The sequence below is a fragment of the Heteronotia binoei genome, chromosome 8 (genome assembly GCF_032191835.1).
Source record: "Heteronotia binoei isolate CCM8104 ecotype False Entrance Well chromosome 8, APGP_CSIRO_Hbin_v1, whole genome shotgun sequence".
Taxonomy (NCBI): domain Eukaryota; kingdom Metazoa; phylum Chordata; class Lepidosauria; order Squamata; family Gekkonidae; genus Heteronotia; species Heteronotia binoei.
Window position 1 is genome coordinate 1,824,369 of NC_083230.1, and position 20,294 is coordinate 1,844,662.

The following is a 20,294-nucleotide window of genomic DNA, read 5'->3' on the forward strand; positions in this document are numbered from 1 at the left end:
GGCAAAACTCCTGGCCCAGATGGTCTACCTGCAGAATTCTATAAAGCTTCTGAAGACGCTTTGCTTTTAGCATTCAAACGTCTCATTGAAAAAATTCAAGATGAAGGTCAAATACCAGCTTCATGGCAAGAAGCCACAATATCTTTGGTCCCAAAAGAAAATAATGATTTGAAAGACATTAAAAATTATCAACCAATTTCCCTTTTAAATGTGGATTATAAAATCTTTGCTGCAATATTGGCACAATGTCTGAAGAAAGTTTTACAATCTATAATACACTATGATCAAGCAGGATTTCCTCCTAAAAGATATTTGAAAGACAATGTCAGAACAGTTTGTAACATCTTGGAATATTATGAGACTCATCCAGAGAAGCAATTGGCCTTTGTCTAGATGCTGAGAAAGCATTTGATAATATTCGTTGGCACTTTATGTTACAACAATTGAAAGGCATGGAGTGTGGTGAAAATTTTTTAAGAGTAGTAGAAACAATATACTCTTCACAAAATGCAAGAGTGACAGTGAATAGCAAACTAACAGATGTTATTAAAATTCAAAAAGGTACAAGAGAAGGCTGTCCATTGTCACCTCTACTTTTCATCTTATCTTCAGAGATGTTGAATAACCAAATAAGGGAAGATCCAAATATAAAGGGAGCTGTGATAAAAGATGAACAATATAAATTAGAGCCTTTGCTGATGACTTAGTCTTTATATTAGAGCAACCAATGGACTCAATTGACTGTCTTATAAACAATATCAAACAATTTGGTCATCATGCAGGATTAAAGATTAACTATTATAAAACAATTTTTTGACAAATATGATGAATATGGTTATTTCAAATAGATCCAGCAACCTAAAAGCAGATAACTATGATAAACTACTCAAAGAAATTTAAAAAGACTTGGAAAAATGGCAGGATTTAAATTTATCTTTAATGGGAAGAATAGCCCTAATAAAAATGAATATTCTATCAAGATTATTATTCCGGTTTCAAACTATTCCAATATTTTTAAATAGTGGATTTTTTCAAGAACTGAACAGGATGGTTGCTAAATATGTTTGGCAAGGCAAAAAACCTGGAATCAAACTAAAGACATTGCAGGATTCTAAATTAAGAGCAGGCGTGAGCCTACCAGATTGGCAGTTATATTATAAAGCATCTGCACTTTTATGGGTAAGTGTCAGAACTTGTAACTTTCCTAGATTGACTGTGTAGGGTTAGCATAACTGACTCCATGTTGGAAAAGCCTACTAACACATTGCCTTTGCATTCATACCTACTAACCAAGTGCTTTTGCATTTCAAACAAGCAATAACCACTGAAGGGTGACTGATAGCCCCTGGGAAACATCTGCAGGTGTCCTTTGAAGCCGGCATGCCAGGGAAAGGCAGCGGGGTTCCTTCCTCCGCGTTTGAAGATAAGGGGTCTGGGAACAGACAACTGTCTCCTGAAGTGTGAGAAAGGGTTTTATTGTTTGTGTTATCCATGTATAAAGAATGCGCCGATGGTCACACAGGCTATCAGAGTCAACCTGCTTCTTTCCTGAACCTGAGTTCTCAATAAACGTTTTAACTTTTGAAACAAAGTCATGCGTTTCTTTTGAAGTTCCCAGTTCTGACATTTTGACTCTGATCCTTATTGGAGCTTATCCGAACTGGCAATTTAGCTGGATGGCAGCAAAGGCTCCAGATAACGGAGAGCCCAGCAACCGGTCGATCCCGGAGTGACGGTGGCGAGGTGCAAAGTGAAGGACCCGACGCACTTCTCCACGCTCCTCCATACTCTGAAGAGTTGGAGCCCGTGGAAGTCGACCACGCTCATGGACGAGGCCGCAGAGAGATACGCGGCGCTAATAATGGGCATCGGAGCCGAGGCCGGGGCGGCCCCCACGGCTCAAGACCGCGAGAGGGAGGAGGCCCCGATCCCCCGAGGGGAAGACAATGCCCGCATGCTAAGGGACGAGATGTTCCTGTGGGTGAGGGAGATCCACGTGAGCCACGTGCAACTCGCCGGGGAGATGCACCGGCAGATGGACAGGAGCAGATCCGGGCGCTGCAGGGAGCCGGGGGGCACCGGCCAGACCCCCCGGCGGAGTACCGGACCAGCCGGCAATCCCACCCGCTGGAGTACCAGACCAACCAGCGGCACCGGCCGGCGGGGTACCGGATCAGCCGGTGGCGCCGCCCGGGGGTGGGGAAGGGCCCGTCGGACCGCCGGCGGGACTCATCGATGGGCAACTGGCGGGGCCACCGGCGGGGCCGGCCCCGATTCCAGCAGGGCCAGCAGTGCCGGCCGCCCCCGGCGCGTGGGAGGGGGCCCGGGGCCGAGAGCTGCAGATCACCTTTGACGGGGACCCGGAGGAGGTGGAATACTTCACCATTCAGTGCAACAGCTTCATGACCCACTGGGGCGCGAGCTTCCCATCTGAGGCGAGTCGCGTAGACTATCTCGCCTCCAAACTAAAGGGAGCCGCGAGAAAATGGTTCGTGGGCCTGTACGCCGGGAGGAAACCGGAGCTGGCGACCGTGGCGGGGTTCCTCCAGGCGATGCTACGGCAGTACGGCGACCCCCTACAAGAGGTGAAGGCAATAGAGGCCCTCCAGCGCATCGAGCAAGGGACCCGAAACATCCGAGAATACGCCACCGAGTTCATGACGCACTGCTCCAGGGTGCGGGGCTGGAGTGAGCTGATGAAGTACACCGCATTCAAGAACGGGCTGAACGCCAACATTCTCGACCGGTGCTACCATCAGGGGAGGCCCGACACCCTGGTGGGCTGGATCCAGTTAGCGAGTGAGGTGGAGACGAACCTACAGCATGTGGGGATCCGCCACCAACAACAGCTGGCAAAGAAAGGGGGGAAGCTGAGCCCAGCCCCCACGAAAGCAGAAGGGAAAAGAACCCCGGCGCCCGCGGCACCGCCAGGCCCGTCAGGGGGGAGAAGATGCTTCAGGTGCAAGGATTCAGGGCACTTGGCGGCCAACTGCCCCGAAAAGCTGCGACTCGCCACACCGCCCCCTAAGCCCCTCGCCCCAGCCCCGAAGAAAGCTGGGGGGAGAGCAAAGGAGCCCAGTCGGGGCGCCGTCGCCACGTCCATGGCTATTGACGAGGATGTTATAACTATTGAAGAGTCAAGCGAGGAGTCTTGGGATCTCGAGCTGGCGGGAAATGACAGCGACCTGCTCTAATGGGTGCCGCGAGGCACGTCAAAGAAGCGATGGCACCGATGACGGTGAGAATAACGGGGGAACTTTTGTTTATGGCAGTGACCCTGCTAAACCCCATGCTAAAGCGGTTTAAGCAAAGCGATGGCACCGATGACGGTGAGAATAACGGGGGAACTTTTGTTTATGGCAGTGACCCTGCTAAACCCCAAGCTAAAGCGGTTTATGCACGCCAGGGCCCTAATAGACTCGGGGTGTACCAGAGAGATCATTACCCCCCCGCCTAGTAGAGGCATTAGGGCTGGCTAAGTCCCCACTACCCCTCCCGATCCAATTCGAGCAGATGGATGGGTCGGTGATGAAGGGGGAACCCTGCACGGAAGAGACACAGGCGGTGCCAGTGGGGATGAAGGGGGAAGCCAAGCCCAGCCCCCAAGAAAGCAGAAGGGAAAAGAACCCCGGTGTCACGGCTGGGGCCGGGTCAGGCAAAGTCCAGAGGCAGTCCGAGGTCTGTAGCCAGCAAGCAGGAGTGTCCGAGGTGCCAAATCCAAATCGCTGTGCAAGTATCGCAGGTCCGAGGTCCAGAAGCCGAGGTCAGGGAGTCCAGAAGTCAAAAGCCAAAGTCAGGGATTCAGGAACCAAAGTCAAGCCGGAGTGGATGCTAGAACGTCAGGGAGATGACTAGTTGCTTCCACAAAGCCTCCTCCCAAAGCCCACAGCTATATAGCCCTCTGCTGGCTGTTGCCCATTTGGGCTAATTGCTGGCTCTGGGAGGCAGCCAGGATCCTGTTACAACTCAAGCATCCTTGCTCTTAGGAGGGCCAGAATCCTCTCAAAACTCAGGACTCAGGGAGCGTCTTGCTTGTGAGCGTGCCGCCCTCCTCCGATCCCTGAGGTCCTGACGGAGGCGGTCACGCACACGAGCCACCCGAGAGGGCGAGGCAGGGGGGCTGGGATCTTCTTCAGCAGGAGGCAGGGGTACTGGTGCAGGTGGCAGGGGTACAGTTTCCTTGGCAGACTCGTCTTCCTCTGCAGGGTCCCCAGCACCCATGACACCCGGTGCCCGCGGCACCGCCAGTCCCGTCAGGGGGGAGAAGATGCTTCAGGTGCGGGGATTCAGGGCACTCGGCAGCCAACTGCCCCGAAAAGCCGCGATTCGCCACACCGCCCCCTAAGCCCCTCGCCCCAGCCCCAAAGAAGGCTGCAATGAAACACAGGGTGGATCTTACTAAACATCTTGGGTAACTCCAGCTCCACTGTGACCTCATTGATTACCCTCTTATTTTTGAAAGGGCCCAAGTATTTGTAGGATAGTTTTCGACAGGTCTGAGGGAGGGGAAGGTTCTTGGTTGAAAGGAACACACTCTCCCCCTCTTTGAAGGCCCACTGGGGAGAGTGCTTTCGATCGAAGTGTTTTTTATAGTCCTCTTTGGCACTCTCCAAGTTCTCTTGTATCACCTTCCACCCCTTCTTGATCCCCTCCCACCACTGTTGGCATGAGGTCAGTGGAGGTTCTCCGGGTTGCCTTGGCAGCAGGGGAAAAGGCTTCCCTTCGTATCCATTAACAATTTGGAAAAGGGAAGCCTTGGTGGAGCTATGCAGACTGTTGTTGTACCCAAACTTCCTAAAACCAAATCAGAAATATAGATATGACGACTTGTTGGGAAAAGATAATCAACTGAAAACCAAAGAAGAATTGGAAAATGTGGATATTAAAACGAATTGGTGGTTTAGAATGCAAATTGAATCTAGATATGCCAAATACAAGGTGACAGGTTTTAATACAGAGCAATACATATTTGACAAAATTTTGTTGGGCCCACAAGAAAAGATAATCTCCAAAATATATGCATATCTACTTCAAATGAACATACAAGATTAAGTTGTAAAGGACTGTATGGTTTAATGGGCAAAAAACTTTGGATACAATATTGCATTAGAAGACTGGGAGAGACTGTGGGAACTTAACGTTAAATTAACTAGGTCAGTAACCTTCAAAGAAAATCTATATATGATGTTTTATAGATGGTACATGACCCCACAGAAACTGTGTAAGATTTATACTAATATGTCCAACAAGTGTTGGAAATGTACTAAACAGATTAGTTTCTTTTACCATATCTGGTGGACATGTGAGATTGTGAAAGACTATTGGAAAATGGTGCATGAAATGTTACAGAAGATCATGAAGACACAGATTCATTTCAAACCAGGACTATTTTTATTGAATATATTTCTAGAGGACTACTCCAAAGAGATGAGACATTTGTTGGCTCATTTTAATACAGCAGCTAGGATCCTTTTGGCGCAGAGATGGAAATCTCAGAAAATCCCCACAAAAATGGATCTGGTGGGAAAAGTTCTGGAAACAGCAGAGTTGGACTTCTTATCCCAGCTGTTAGCTGGGAAATCTAAAGAAGAAGCAAGAAAATATTGGATGAAATTCTATGACTGGTTAGATAACAAAGACTCTTAAGATTCCCTGATGTGAACTTATTTTTTCTTCTTTTTTCCCCTGTATTTTATATTATAAAATTTATCTTTACTGGAATTGTCAAAATTCCTAGATAATTTTAACAAAAGGTGTATACTATAAAATTTGAAAATGGATTCTGTGCAGTTGAGACAAAATAATAGGGGACAATTTATGTAAAGAAATTATTGTAGAATTAAGCTTTTTGAAAGTATTCCTATGCAAAATAATACCAGAATGTATTGTGGTTTTTTTTTTATTTTCTCCCATTCCTCATCCCTATCCTTTTCTGAAACTAATAAAACTTTTTGAAAACTCAATGTCATCTTCCTTTTGATAGATCCAGGTGGGCAGCCGTGTTGGTCTAAAGCAGTAGAACAAAGTAGGAGTGCAGTAGCACCTTTAAGACCAACAAAATTTTATTATAAATGTAAGCTTTTGTATGCATGCAGACTTCTTCAGATGAGGGAATGGAGTACAGGGAGCAGAACTACATGTAGCTGGTGAGTTAAGAGTGTAAAGTTATACAAAGTTAGGACCAAATGGCAAAATAGTGTAATAAACAAATTGGAAGACCATTTGGTCTGGATAGCATTTGCATGGGAAAACAATAAAAGTTAATAAAAGTTGCCTGTTAATTGCTCTTGCTACAAGTCTGTGTAAAACATGTATTTCCTAGTGAACAGAGAGGAAAGGAGAAGGTCTGAAAATATACTGCATTTTGGGTACAGGAAGATGATGCAATGCTGCTCCTTTAGACTACAAGGGGAAATCACTGTGGAGATTACACTAGGAGGACTCAGTTAAAGGGGATCCACATTATGATGCGTTTCTTGGGACTCAGCTGAAGATATGCTGAACTGATGTTCAGTCTGCTCAAATTTACCAAGTTCAGGCACAACTCTCTGAATCATCAGGTCTTCATTACTGAAAATCCTTCACATTTTTACAAAGTGATGCTGTCTGAGAGCATAAACAAAGATGTGTTGTGTTTACATCAGTAACATGGGAGAATATTTGCACTAGAAGCATCACTATATCTCACAAGTGAAGCAGGAAAAATGTAATTTTTGATATTCTTATTATGCCTACAGTTCACACAAATATTTCATAACTGTAAATAAAGTGCTTTGAACTAAAATAATCATTGTGTGATTAAGCTGTGCTGTTCATCTAGGTGAAGGTGATGCAGTTCCTGTGATGAGCAGCTCAGACAGTAAGTATTATTTACCTAAATCTGATATATTACATTGTTAATCTATATAGTACATTCCTATCCTTCCTCCAAAAAGTTTCCTTCCCAATTATATCTTCACAACAATCCTGTGAGGTATATTAGGCTGACAGACTGTGATGGACCCAAGGTCACCCAGTAGGCTTTATGGCAGAATGAGGATTTGAAACGGGATCTTCAAGAACCTAGCCCAACACTTTACTTCACTACATTCAATTCTTTTTAAAAAAGGTATTTTTTCAGAGTATATCTTAGGCCCAGTTCAATTGGTAATATTCTTCATAGTGGGTTGAATCCAGTGGTAATTTCCATCAACAGAACAATACCTTCATATCTCCTCTGTCTAGCTACAGTCTGAAATGCTATTGTAACTCACTCTGTGTGGGCCTACCTTTGCACCTGATCCAGAAACTGCAGCAAGTACAGAACATAACAGCACATGTGCTGACAGTGGTGCCTGTGCAGACTCACATACAGCCGGTACTCTGTGAACTGCACAGGTTGCCAATCCAATTCTGAATCCATTTGAAGGTTATGGTAAGAACCTTTAAGACCATGAGTGGCCAGGGACCAACATACCTTTAGGACCGCCTCTCCCCATATGTGCTCTGTCGAGCATTGCTCTCAGCAGATGAACATCTTCTGGTGATCCCCAGCCCAAAAGATGTCCAACTAGCCTTGACTAGGGCCAGGGCTTTTTCAGCTCTGGCTCCAGCCTGATGGAATGAGCTTCCCCTAGAGATTAGGGCCCTGTGAGATTTTTACAGTTCTGCAGGACCTGCAAGGTGGAGCTCTTCCGCCAGGCTTTTATATGAGGCAGCTGGCATCATCTTTTCATCTATCATCAAGCCCTTCCTGTCTCTCTCTCTGCAATTGAGTTGATGTAGACTTGGCCCCTCAAGAGTTGTTGATGTTATATTTTACTGGACTGAACATATGAAATATATTTTGGTTGCCATCTTTGTATATTAGATTGTGGTTTTAATGTGGATAGTTTTAATCTTGCTTATATGTATTTTTATTGTTATGACTATACCCTCAGCACATTTGCAGGGCTAAAAATTGAATCAATTCGTCAGTCTTTAAAATGCTGCCTTGGGAGGGGGGATCCCCAAGAACAGACTGAGGGATTACTCAGAGGTGTGCAATGAAATAGGGGACTGGTGAAAAGCATACCTCCTCTTAGAGGAATCTACTGTTGGTTCCAGTCTAATACCTAAAAGTAACATAAAGTCATCCTCACATCTTGATTGATCTTCTCTCCCTCTCCTGCCTGCTAGCAAGAGCTCCCAGCTGCTCTCTGGGTGACTATATAAGTAGCAATTTCAGTGGTTTATGGAATATTTGAGGACATGTTTCTTCTTTTTAATATATATAAGCCTTCACTATCTAGAGGAATATTGTATACATTAATAGCTACTAATAAATTCTTTCAGTGACTGTCATTCCTTGTGCCTCAACAAAACAACTGAGAGTTGTTAACGGGACCCCAACTCAACCTGATAAAGGATGGATGGTTAGTTTAGCATACAGGTAAACCATTACTCTTTTTGGAAATATTTTTAAAGATAATTTTAAAATAAGGATCTAGAATTAAATATGGTCCACAAGTGTTGTGGGTAATGCCTGCAGAAACTATAAGCTGTTACCTTACCAGTTAATTATTTTCTTAAGAGAGGAACTTCTAATTCACCTTACCTCCACTTGTAAATTCTACTGCTACTGCTTTTGAGTGTATCATTCATAAAGAGGAAGAGATCTAATTAGCTCCCTGAAGTAATCCTTCTCAGGTTGATTTGGAATGTTTATCTGAAGTTCCCTCCCACTTAGAGATCCTACTCATGAGTAAGAATGTATGTGTCTCTTTGTTTGTGAGAAGGAGATAAGGCATCAGAGTCCAATTTAGCATAATTTATTTTGTTTATGGAAAGAAAGTCATATTGTTTTGCTTCATTAGCATCACCTGAGCAGTGTCAAGCATGCGATTTTCAAAAGAACGAGTCAAGTAGATACAAAGCTACGTTTATTGCTAAATCAAGATGCTCTCTTGGTTCAGGACCTTGAGAGTGATGCTAGTGATGCACATTGATACAATTCTTTTAATACATACTTCAAAGGATCCTCCAAGGAGGGGGTAAGGAATGCTAGCCAACACATAAACTATCATAAATGTCTACGTTCCCACAGTGTTATCAATGTCTTGTCCTTGCTTTCCCAGATGGCCTACACTCCCATGTAGGAATGTATGGGAAGGTGTTTCTTCTTCTACTCTCGCTGCTAGTTTCATTTCACACTATTCTACTACCCAAAGCAATAAAGCAAGAAGGGGGAAGGGAAAGAATAACAGAGCCAAACTACAACGACTCTCCATGATGTTTCACAGACCAGCTTTATGGAGTGCCCTAAAACCATAGATTACCATTGAGCTTTTACCATGCTTGACATACTGCCCTCCTTTGCTCAACCTCGGGGCTTGTGGGGAAATGCTCTGTAAAATTTAGTGATTAATTCAGGTGCTGATACATTTTGCTCTGCTACCCATTCATCTTGGCTGGTAGAGAAGTGTTCCCACTTGATCAAATAATACAGCACTCCACGCTTTATTTTTGCATCTAAAATTTCTTGCACTTCATGATGACTCTGATTCCCAATCTGGATAGGCTGTGGAGCTGGAGGTCGAGTGTGCCAAGGGGTGCCACCTGGGTCTCTGCGCAGAAGACTGCAATGAAAGACAGGGTGTACTTTACTAAACATTTTGGGTAATTCCAGTTCTACCGTCACCTTGTTGATTACCCTCTTTATTTTGAACGGCCCTAAAAAACGATAAACCAGCTTCTTAGATGGCTGATTCAGTGGTAAATTTTTGGTCGAGACGAACACCGTATCCCCCACCTTAAAATCCCACGCCGGAACATGGGATTTGTCATACTATCTATTATAAGCCTCTTTAGCCGTTTCCAAGTTTTCTTCTATGAGATTCCAACTCTTCCCTAATTTCCCCCACCATTGCTCAAAAGTTGTAGGATCTCGGGGCCCCTCCCACCCTGGCAACAGCGGGACAGGCTTCCCTTTGTAACCATTCACTATCTGAAAGGGTGAAGCCTTGGTTGAACTGTGGACACTATTGTAATAACCATACTCAGCAAATGGCAGCAGATCTACCCAGTTGGATTGTTGATGATTCACATAACACCGTAAATACTGCTCTAGCAGCGCATTCACTCGTTCTGTCTGGCCGTCCGTTTGGGGATGGTAAGCTGAGCTCAAGCCCTGTTCTATACCCAATAATTTGCAAAACTCCCATCAGAAGTTGGCAACGAATTGTGGGCCGCGGTCACTAATTATCTTATCTGGAAATGACTAAATTTTCACAATGTGATGAAAGAACAAGTACGCCAGTCTCTTGGCCGTAGGTAGTTGCGCACATGGGATGAAATGAGCTTGCTTTGAAAAAGTGTCCACTACTATCATAATCACTGTTTTCCCTTGTGAGACAGGTAATTCCACTATGAAGTCCATGGACACTACGGACCAAGGACGGTTTGCTGTCTCTAAGGGTTTTAAGAGCCCAGGAAGTTCCCCCCCCCCTTCTCTTAGCCATTAGGCATATGGGGCAGGAGGCTACGAATTCGGATATGTCCTTTTTCATAGAGGGCCACCAGAATTGCTTATTGATTAGGTGTAGTGTCTTCACGTACCCAAAATGTCCCACCAGTTTGTTGGAATGACAAAATTGTAAGACCTCTGCACGGAGGCTCTTAGGAACATACAATTTACCATCTTTGTACCAGAACCCATCCTTCCCCTTCTGTATCTCACCAGGCTGGCCCTCCCCCTCGTTTTCAGTTTCTGTGGCCAGGCGCTTCCCCCCGCCACCTCTCTGCAGGAGGGTTCCGCTTAGACCTGGCTCAGGTTACCATGTCAGCCACCTGAGTGGGAGAAATCAGGGAGTCTACTACCTCCTCCTTTTGACTATTATGCTGGGGAAGTCGCAAAAGGTCATCTGCCAAGAAATTCTTAATCCCCAGGATGTGTTTCAAACTGAAGTCAAATTGTGAGAAAAATCCCGCCCACCGGATTTGCTTCTCGGTGAGCTTACGGCGACCCGTAAGTGCCTCTAAATTTCAAATAGTAGTTTAGCACCTTCTAACCATGATCTCCAGGTCTTTAGCGCATAAGTTACTACAAATGCTTTCTTATCCCATGCAGACCAGTTACGTTGCTCATGGGAAAATTTCTTAGAGATGTAAGCAAGAGGTTTCAATTGCCCCTCCTCGTCCCTTTGCATGAGAATTGCTCCTACGGCAACGTCGGAGGCATTGCATTGCACAATGAAGGGTTTCGATTCATTGGGGTGACTCAAGACAGGCTCACTCGTGAACAGTCTTTTGAGTTTGGTGAACGCCTCCTGGCACCTAGGCATCCAATTTAGTTTTGCCCCCGGTTTTTTGGCATCCGGACCCCTCCCTTTGGTTTTCAATAGTTCAGTAAGAGGTAACATAGTTTGGGCGCACCCCTGAATAAAATTACGGTAAAAAATGGCGAACCCAAGGAATGATTGGAGCTGTCTACGTGTCCTGGGGGAGCCCAATCTAATACCGCTTGTACCTTACTCAGGTCCATGGCCAGTCCCTTCCCCGACACCCTAAAACTCAAGTAATCGAGTTCTGTCTGGTGGAACTCGCATTTAGACAATTTGGCATACAGTTTGTGCTTTTACAACGTGCTGAGGACCTCTCAAACCAGTTTCACATGCGATTGGAGATCCTCCGAATAGATGATGATGTCATACAGGTACACCACCACCCCCTTATACAGATGCTCCCTCAGCACTTTGTTTATAAAGTTCATAAAAACTCCCGGAGCCCCCTGAAGGCCAAATGGCATCACCAGATAGTCAAATTGACCCAGGGGGATATTGAAAGCCATCTTCCATTCATCTCCCTCTTTTATGTGCACTCTGAAGTACGCATCTCTTAGGTCCAATTTGGTAAAAACCTAAGTACTAAGTCCTTGATGAGGGGTATTGGGCAGGCATTGGAGGTTGAAATCCCATTAATCCCCCGAAAGTCGGTACAAAGTCTGAGAGAGCCATCCTTCTTTTTTTGGAAGAGGACAGGGGCCGCATGGGGGGCCGTAGCGGGCCATATGAAGCCCCGTTTCAAATTTTTATCCAGAAATTTGTGCAACTCCATCTTTTCAGCCCACCCCAATGGGTACAGCTTTGCTTTCGGCAAGGTCTGTCCTGGGATCAGTTCAATGGCACAGTCCGTTTCTCTATGGGGGGAAGCTCATCTGCTCCCTGCTCACTGAACACCCCCCATAAGTCCCGGTACACTTTGGGGATCGCTTGGACTTCTTCCACCATTGGGCAAACCTTTTCATTCCGGGACGGGGGGTTAGGCCCCCACTCTTTTTCCCACCGATGGGTTCGGCATTTCACCTCAGTGAATTCTATGGTCTGGTCCCCCCATCGGATGTCTGGCTCATGCTTCGCTAACCAACCCACCCCTAATACCACGTCATAGGAAGATGAGGGGTTTATCTGTCAGAACTGGAAGAACTCCAAACGAGGCCCAGGACTTTGTTACAAAGTATAGGCATTTATTGAGAACTACAGAGCTGAAGGTACAGGATAACACTGATATCGAAAGTTAGCATTGGTTACATTTTATGCGGTTCTGGTGACAACAATAAAACGATCTTTCACACGGCTAGAGACAACTGTCTGTTTCTCAGGGTCTGTTATCAGTAAGGGAGGATGGAGTCCTGCTGAGAAAGCTCGGCCGGCCCGGCTTCAAAGGCCATCTGCAGATGTTGACCAGAGGCTATCTGCCACCCTTCAGTGATCACAGTTTGTTTGAAATGCACAAGAATGTTGGTTAGTTGCTGAAGCAAGGTTGCATGGGTTAGTGTGTGGTTACAATATGGAGTCACATATGCTAACAGCACATAGGAGAGTTACAAGTTCTGACATTATCACAAAGATTTCATGGTCCCAGAGGTCTTTGATGCCTACTGGAACTAATTGGGTTTCCAAAATACAAGGTTCTCCTTTCTTTACCGACCCGTCCATCTGTTCAAATTGGATAGGGTGGGGGAGGGAAGTGGTGGGGAGTCCTAAAGCTTCCACCAATTTAGGGGTGATTATGTCTCTCGTACACCCCAAGTCAATCATGGCCTTCACATGAATAAACCTTCTCAATTTGCAGTTTAGTAATGTCAGTGGAACAAAAAATAACGATCCTGTTATTCTCACCCTGAGCGGTGCCGGTGATTCTGCGACCTGCTGGCTGGCACCATTTAGAGCAGGTCGGTCTCATTTCCTGCCGGCTCGTCCTCCCAGGACATCTCACTCAGCTCGTTGGTGATGATGGTCTCCTCCCCCAGGATCGAACTCACCGCCACGCTGCTCTTCGCTGCTTCCTTAGGGTGGCTGGTCAGCTTCTTCGGCATCGGGATGCTTGTATTTGTAACAGCTGACGTCGGTCGCGGTGGGTTGGGGCAATTGACGGCCAGGTGGTTCGGGTCCCCGTTGTCAGAACTGGGAACTTCAAGAACGACTCATTACTTTGTTGCAAAAGTCAAGACGTTTATTGAGAACTTAGTGTCCAGGAAAAGAGCAGGTTGACTCTGATAACTTTCACAGTTATCGGCGCATTCTTAAGCATTGGTAACAGCCACAATAAAACCATTTCTCACACCCAGAGAGACAGGCGTCTGTTCCCAGGCCCCTTATCTCCAAACGCGGGGGAAGGAACCCCGCTGCTCCTCTCTGGCATCTTTGGCTTCCAAGGCCACCTGCAGATGTTTCCCAGGGCTATCTGTCACCCTTCAATGGTTAGTATTTATTTGAAATGCAAAGTTACAGGGTTAGTAGACATTTCTAACATGGAGTCAGTTAGGCTAATCATAGTTGCTCAGCACATAGGAAAGTTACAAGTTCTGACACCCGCAGCAAAAGCATTTGCGGGCAGGCAGGATTTTTCCTGCTCCCCCCCACACTTGGGTCTTTTTCATCTACGTTTTTACCCCGGCTTTCGGGTCATGGGCTCCCTTACCGCTCTGTTGTTGGTACTGCAAGGCCACTGTCTTCATGTTGGTCTCTACTTCACCAGCTAGTTGCACCCACCCTATCAGGGTCTTCGGCCTTGCTTGCTGCAGGGCCCAATCCAGTACACTAGCGTTCAGCCCTCTGGAGAAGTGCTCAATTTTCATCAGCTCACTCCATCCCCTCACCTTAGTGGCGTTAGAGTGGAACTCAGCCACGTACTCGTGGATCGATTTGGAGCCTTGCTGGATGTCCCTCAGGGCAGCCAGTGCACAGGTTTCCTGCAGGGGATCTTCGTACTGGGTCAGTAGCATCTGGAGAAAGGTAGCGACATCATACAGCTCCAGGCTCATTGACTCGACCCGAGTCATTGTTCGACCCGAGGTAGTCAACCCTGCTAAACTCATCTGGGAAGGTGTTCCCCCAATAGTGCATGTAGCTATTGGCTTGGATGGTGAAGTATTCCATTTCTTCTGGGTCCCCATCAAAGGTGGCATCCAACTCTCTTCCTCGCCCCCCTTCTCGGGGAAGGGGTGCCGGTTGCACCCTGGATGGGATCCCTGAAATGCAAAGTTACAGGGTCTATCGGTCTCAGGATATGATCAAATTGCTTACTGAATTCTTTGCCCATGAGGGTGGCCATTGCTTGCATCTTGTCCCGCAACCCCTTGGCGACCCCTCCGACTTCCCTCCTCACCATCAGGCAAAACTCCCGGGCCCCTTCGTCGTCTTCTTCCCCAGGACCCAATGGCTCTTGGGATCCTTCTCCCTCTGCCTCCAATAGGGGGGCCTCCGCTTTTGCCTGTGCTGTAGCAGCAGTGCCGCACTCCTCCCCTGGCTCGTCCGCCTCATCCGCTCCCATAGTCATTCTCACCCGATGCATGTATCTGGTCAAAATGGCATCTCTGCGTGCCGGAGCCTCATCTATTGTGGTGGTAGACGTGCGTGGTTGCCACTGACGGGCGGTGACCGAGAGTTGTTGGATATGGAGGGGTGAGCCTCTCCCCGCGACTCTTCAGGCATCCAGCACATGTCACGGTGGTGCTGGTGCTCTCGCCCCTTCTTCAGGTTCTAGAAGTTCACTGCTCTCTGGAATCTTTTCAGCCAACCGGTTACAAAGTTGCCAAAGCTGTTAAACTTCTTCTAAGATCACTCTCAAAATGTCAAGCATGTGATTTTCAAAAGAATGAGTCAAGTAGATACAAATCTACATTTACATTAATTGAGATGATTTCTTGGTTCAGGACCTTGAGAGTGATGCTAGAAACACATCGCTACAATTCTTTTAAGACATACTTCAAAGGATCCTCCAAGGAGGAGGTAAGGAATGCCAGCCAACACATAAACTATCATAAATGTCTACATTCCCACAATGTTATCAGTGTCTTGCCCTTGCTTTCCCAGATGGCCTACACTTCCCATGTATGGGAAGGTGTTTCTTCTTCTCTTGCTGCTAGTTTCGTTTCACACTATTCTACTACCCTAAGCAATAAAGCAAGAAGGGGGAAGGGAAAGAATAACAGAGCCAAACTACACCGACTCTCCATGAAGTTTCACAGACCAGCTTTATGGAGTGCCCTAAACCCATTGATTACCATTGAGCTTTTACCATGCTTGACAAGCAGATCACAGAGTTGGTCTTATGGGATGCAGTATTCTTTATTTTTTTGTAGCTGGTTATAAGCAACCCTCACTATGCTGAATCCTGCTTTCTGAGGATGACTTTCAGCATTCATTATTGTGTATAATTTAATTCTGTTCTGCATTCCACACCTACAGCTTAGCAGTTCAGCTAAGAGACCAGGAAGATTTTGAACATGAATTCTGGAATTGGAGCATGCACAGTGTAGCTGTATGTTCAGTTCCTTCATTTTGCATTTTCCTTCCTACGTTATGGATAATCAAATGAACACAGATAGGATTGTAGTATATTGTGTGTACCTGTGACTGTTTCAGGATAATTTGGTGGTGTTTTACTGATGCATATACACTCTACTCTGATTAATAAAACACCACACAAAAAGAATCATGACACCATCACAGATACAATCACATCTGAAATTTTTTGTAGTATGCTTCCTGATACATCAGAGCCAGTGCTCTGAACCACAGTAAGATGAAAGACTCCTGTTGGAAGCTACCATACATTTGCGAGCTGAGTCTCAGCCTTGGACTTTTATTTATTTATTTAGAATTTATATCCTGCCCTTCCCACGAGTGGACTTGGATGTGCAGTGTTCTTGGTCTTGCTCTCCTGGTCCTTTAGCCTTCCTGGCTGCCTAGATAGCTGCAGTATCCAGATGAAGGCTTCCAGACCCATATTCTACTTGTGATGTTGGACTATAGAGAAGAAACTACAACATGTGTACAGAAAGATAAAATAATTTCCTTCATGCTCAGATGAAAAAACTATATCATTGGTATTTATTGTGTAAACTGAAAACAAAAATTAAAATTTCTAGAAAGCCAACATAACACAATTAGATACCTCTCTGAGCAGGGTTGTTTCTCCATAAAGCCCATAATTCTTAGGAAATAACATGATTTAAAATATGAGCAACCAGGAGCTTGTGATTTTCTTTTCCAGCTTTGTCTGGATAAAAGTCCATGAAGATAATTTCAAGTTCTGAGGCTCTGAAATGCTATAGCAAAGTGCAATGGATAAGTTTTAAAAAAATGTTGTGACCATGGATTCTGGAGCTGGAGCATGCACAGTGTAGTAGAATGTTCAGTTATGGCCACTAAAAACTGTTCCTATTTCTTCCCCTGCAGGAGCAGACATATCTGTGGAGGTTCATTAATAAAGGAGGACTGGGTCTTGACAGCAAGACAGTGTTTTCCTTCTCGGTAAAGTAATTTTTTTTTTTGTTAGTAGAGACATCATGTGACAAATTTTGCAGTAAGGACCTGTTTTCCATCTTGATACTTTCCAGAAAAATAGCATCTACAAATCTGTAATAAGCATCAATTTTTTCCTTCATACAGAAGATACAATCACAAAACTGAATTACTGCAAAAAAATTGAAAATTCCAAACATCTGTTTAGTTAGGAATCTAGATACAAGACAATGGATTGGATTCAACCAACTGGTGAAAAGGGGAAAGGGTCCCCTTTACCATCAAAAAGGTCATGTTGGGAATAATGGGATTTGCATCAGCCATGTTGATGAGAAGAGAAATTGGGTGAGATTGAACAAAAAGGCTGGCTGAACCCAAACTAGTAACATTCTAAGAAGCCAGCCACAGGCTGCTTCTGCCTAAGAAATGCTTTTGAAAGAAATATGTGATGTAGTAATTTGAGCCACGGAGAGCCACATTTGAATGTACGATCAATCAAAAGAACCACGTGACTTCATTGTGTCATCCCACCAAACATACACATCCAATAATATAATATAACTATTAATAATGTATCTATGATCTTATTAATTGCCAGAACATGCCTGTGCATGGAGGATTGTGTCTTCCTACCACTGCTGCAGCTTAGGCAGCTCTTATGTATCTAAAGTACGGTTGCCAGGTCCAACTTGGAAAATACCTGGGGACTTTGGGGGTGGAGTCTGGAGACTTTGGGGATGGTGCCTAACAAGGATGCGGCATCACTTTTGGGATGTCATATTTTGGGATGTCACTTCCAAGCCAAGGGTCAAGTGATATCATTTCCCAAGCTCCACTCCATACCTCCAACATACACACACTAAAGAAATAAAACTTTGTTGGGCTTAAAGGTGGGATTGCTAAACTCCAGGTGGTGGCTAGAGATCTTCTGCTATTACAACTGGATGGAGCCCCACTCTGTCAACCCTGTTTGATGGCCAGAATGAGCCTCTGTAGGCGCTCCTTCGCCCAGGGCTTCTCCCCATGTAAGTCCTGGTGGCAGGGCAATCAGGAGTGATAATTAATCTGATCTTCTGGCTCAGGTAGTTATTTTCTCCTCTGCCCAACACTTGCCTTTTGCCTAGCCTCCTCCCACCCCCACTCCACTCCATGCTTTTCCAAGGCTGCAGTGGAGTCTATGCAGGATTCTACCCAATCTTCAGGGAGTCTACTCTAAGTGCTTACAGTAAGTGCTTACAGGTTGCTTTGCAGATGTTTTCACCTGCTACCTGGGCAAAATTCTTGCTGGGACTTTGGGGGTGTCTTGATAGGCATCTGCTGAGCAGGAAGGAAGGGTGCCCACTATTTAAATTACCTCTCCGTGTGACCTTTCTCACAGTGCAGTTTTCAGGACATAATAGAGTAGAATGAGGGGAACCATATACTGTGCCATGATGACTTTTTAAAAAGCAGATTAAATATCTAATAAAATTAGGACGTAGATAAAACCAGGAAATGCATATTATGTGAGAGCTGAAAATAAACTATTTTTAAACTGACAGATGTTAACACAACAACAGTTTTAAAGATACTTCCATCCAAATAATTTCTCGTCCTATTATACAAATTGGTTTCATAATCTATTTCACTAGAGGGTGTTTTAAAATTCAGAATATCTTTTTATGGTTAATGCAGCAGAATATAATGACTGTATCGATGGGATTAATGTTGACAACCCCCTTTTCCTATGAAAGAAAAACCTCCCGAATGTATTCATTTCATTAGAAACAGCATACAGAACATAAGAGAAGCCATGTTGGATCAGGCCAATGGCCCATCCAGTCCAATACTCTGTCTCACACACACAAATACTTACTGGGTCTTGTTCCTGCAGAACTTTACTTGATCTGAAAACGAAAGCAAAACAAAGGGAGGGGCCGTTCTCCGAAGCCCTTCCTGTTTCCTGCTTCCTGCTCAGCCTTAAAGGCACATATTTTAAAAACAAAACTGCAGGACCTCTTGAAGCTGGCTATGCTTGTAGCCGCCACCACCTTCTGTTGCAGTGAATTCCACATTAATCACCCTTTGGGTGAAGAAGTACTTCCTTTTATCCGTTCTAACCCGACTGCTCAGCAATTTCATCGAATGCCCACGAGTTCTTGTATTGTGAGAAAGGGAGAAAAGTACTTCTTTCTCTACTTTCTCCATCCCATGCATAATCTTGTAAACCTCTATCATGTCACCCCACAGTCGACATTTCTCCAGGCTAAAGAGCCCCAAGCGTTTTAACCTTTCTTCATAGGGAAAGTGTTCCAAACCTTTAATCATTCTAGTTTCCCTTTTCTGAACTTTTTCCAGTGCTATAATATTCTTTATGAGGTGTGGTGATCAGAATTGCACACAGTATTCCAAATGAGACCGCACCATCGATTTATACAGGGGCATTATGATACTGGCTGATTTGTTTTCAATTCCCTTCCTAATAATTCCCAGCATGGCGTTGGCCTTTTTTATTGCAATCGCACACTGTCTTGACATTTTCAGTGAGTTATCTACCACAACCCCAAGATCTCTCTCTTGGTCAGTCTCTGCCAGTTCACACCCCATCAACTTGTATTTGTAGCTGGGATTCTTGGCCCCAATGTGCATTACTTTGCACTTGGCCACATTGAACCTCATCTGCCACATTGATGCCCACTCACCCAGCCTCAACAGATCCCTTTGGAGTTCCTCACAATCCTCCCTGGTTCTCACCACCCTGAACAACTTAGTGTCATCTGCAAACTTGGCCACTTCACTGCTTACTCCCAACTCCAAATCATTTATGAACAAGTTAAAGAGCATGGGACCCAGTACTGAGCCCTGTGGCACCCCGCTGCTTACCGTCCTCCACTGCGAAGACTACCCATTTATACTCATTCTCTGCTTACTATTAATTAGCCAATTTTTGATCCACAATACTAAACATTCCAACTCACCAATTTTACTTTGAACACTTCTAGCATTTGTGTACAAACATCTATAATTTCCCAGGCAAGCTAGGCCCACCACCTTCTTCCTGCCACCTCAAGACTCTGGCAGGCAGTCCATTCTGTTTGTCACCATCTCAGTGGACAACTCTGATCCATTACCTGGTAGAAAAGTAACAGCTAACCCTTCATTTCTTTGAGATGAGTCCTCCCGAACCAGAGACATTTAATCTCCTGTCGGCTTTCCCCCAAGATTTAGTTTAAAAACTGCTCTGCCACCTTTTTGATTTTAAACGCCAGCAGCCTGGTTCCATCCGGGGACAAGTGGAGACCATCTTTTTTGTATAGCTCCCTCTTATTCCAGAAAACTGCTCTGCCACCTTTTTGATTTTAAGCGCCAGCAGCCTGGTTCCATCCGGGGACAAGTGGAGACCATCTTTTTTGTATAGCTCCCGCTTGTTCCAGAAAGCATCCCAGTGCCTAACAAACTTAAACCCTTCCTCCTTACACCATCGTCTCATCCACACATTGAGACTTCTAAATTGTGCCTGTCTCTCCAGCCCTGAATGTGGAACAGGTA

The 20,294-nt window shown here is 45.2% G+C and overlaps 1 protein-coding gene across 1 annotated transcript in view; it reads left to right on the forward strand.

Moving 5' to 3' along the window:
• The window catches only part of HGF (hepatocyte growth factor), a 187,275-nt gene that overhangs the window by 145,605 nt on the left and 21,376 nt on the right, over positions 1–20,294 (forward strand). The window contains exons 12-14 of the mRNA XM_060246022.1: positions 6,821–6,859; positions 8,314–8,410; positions 16,701–16,775. Coding sequence (XP_060102005.1) covers positions 6,821–6,859; positions 8,314–8,410; positions 16,701–16,775 — 211 coding nt within the window. The remainder of the gene's footprint in view (positions 1–6,820; positions 6,860–8,313; positions 8,411–16,700; positions 16,776–20,294) is intronic.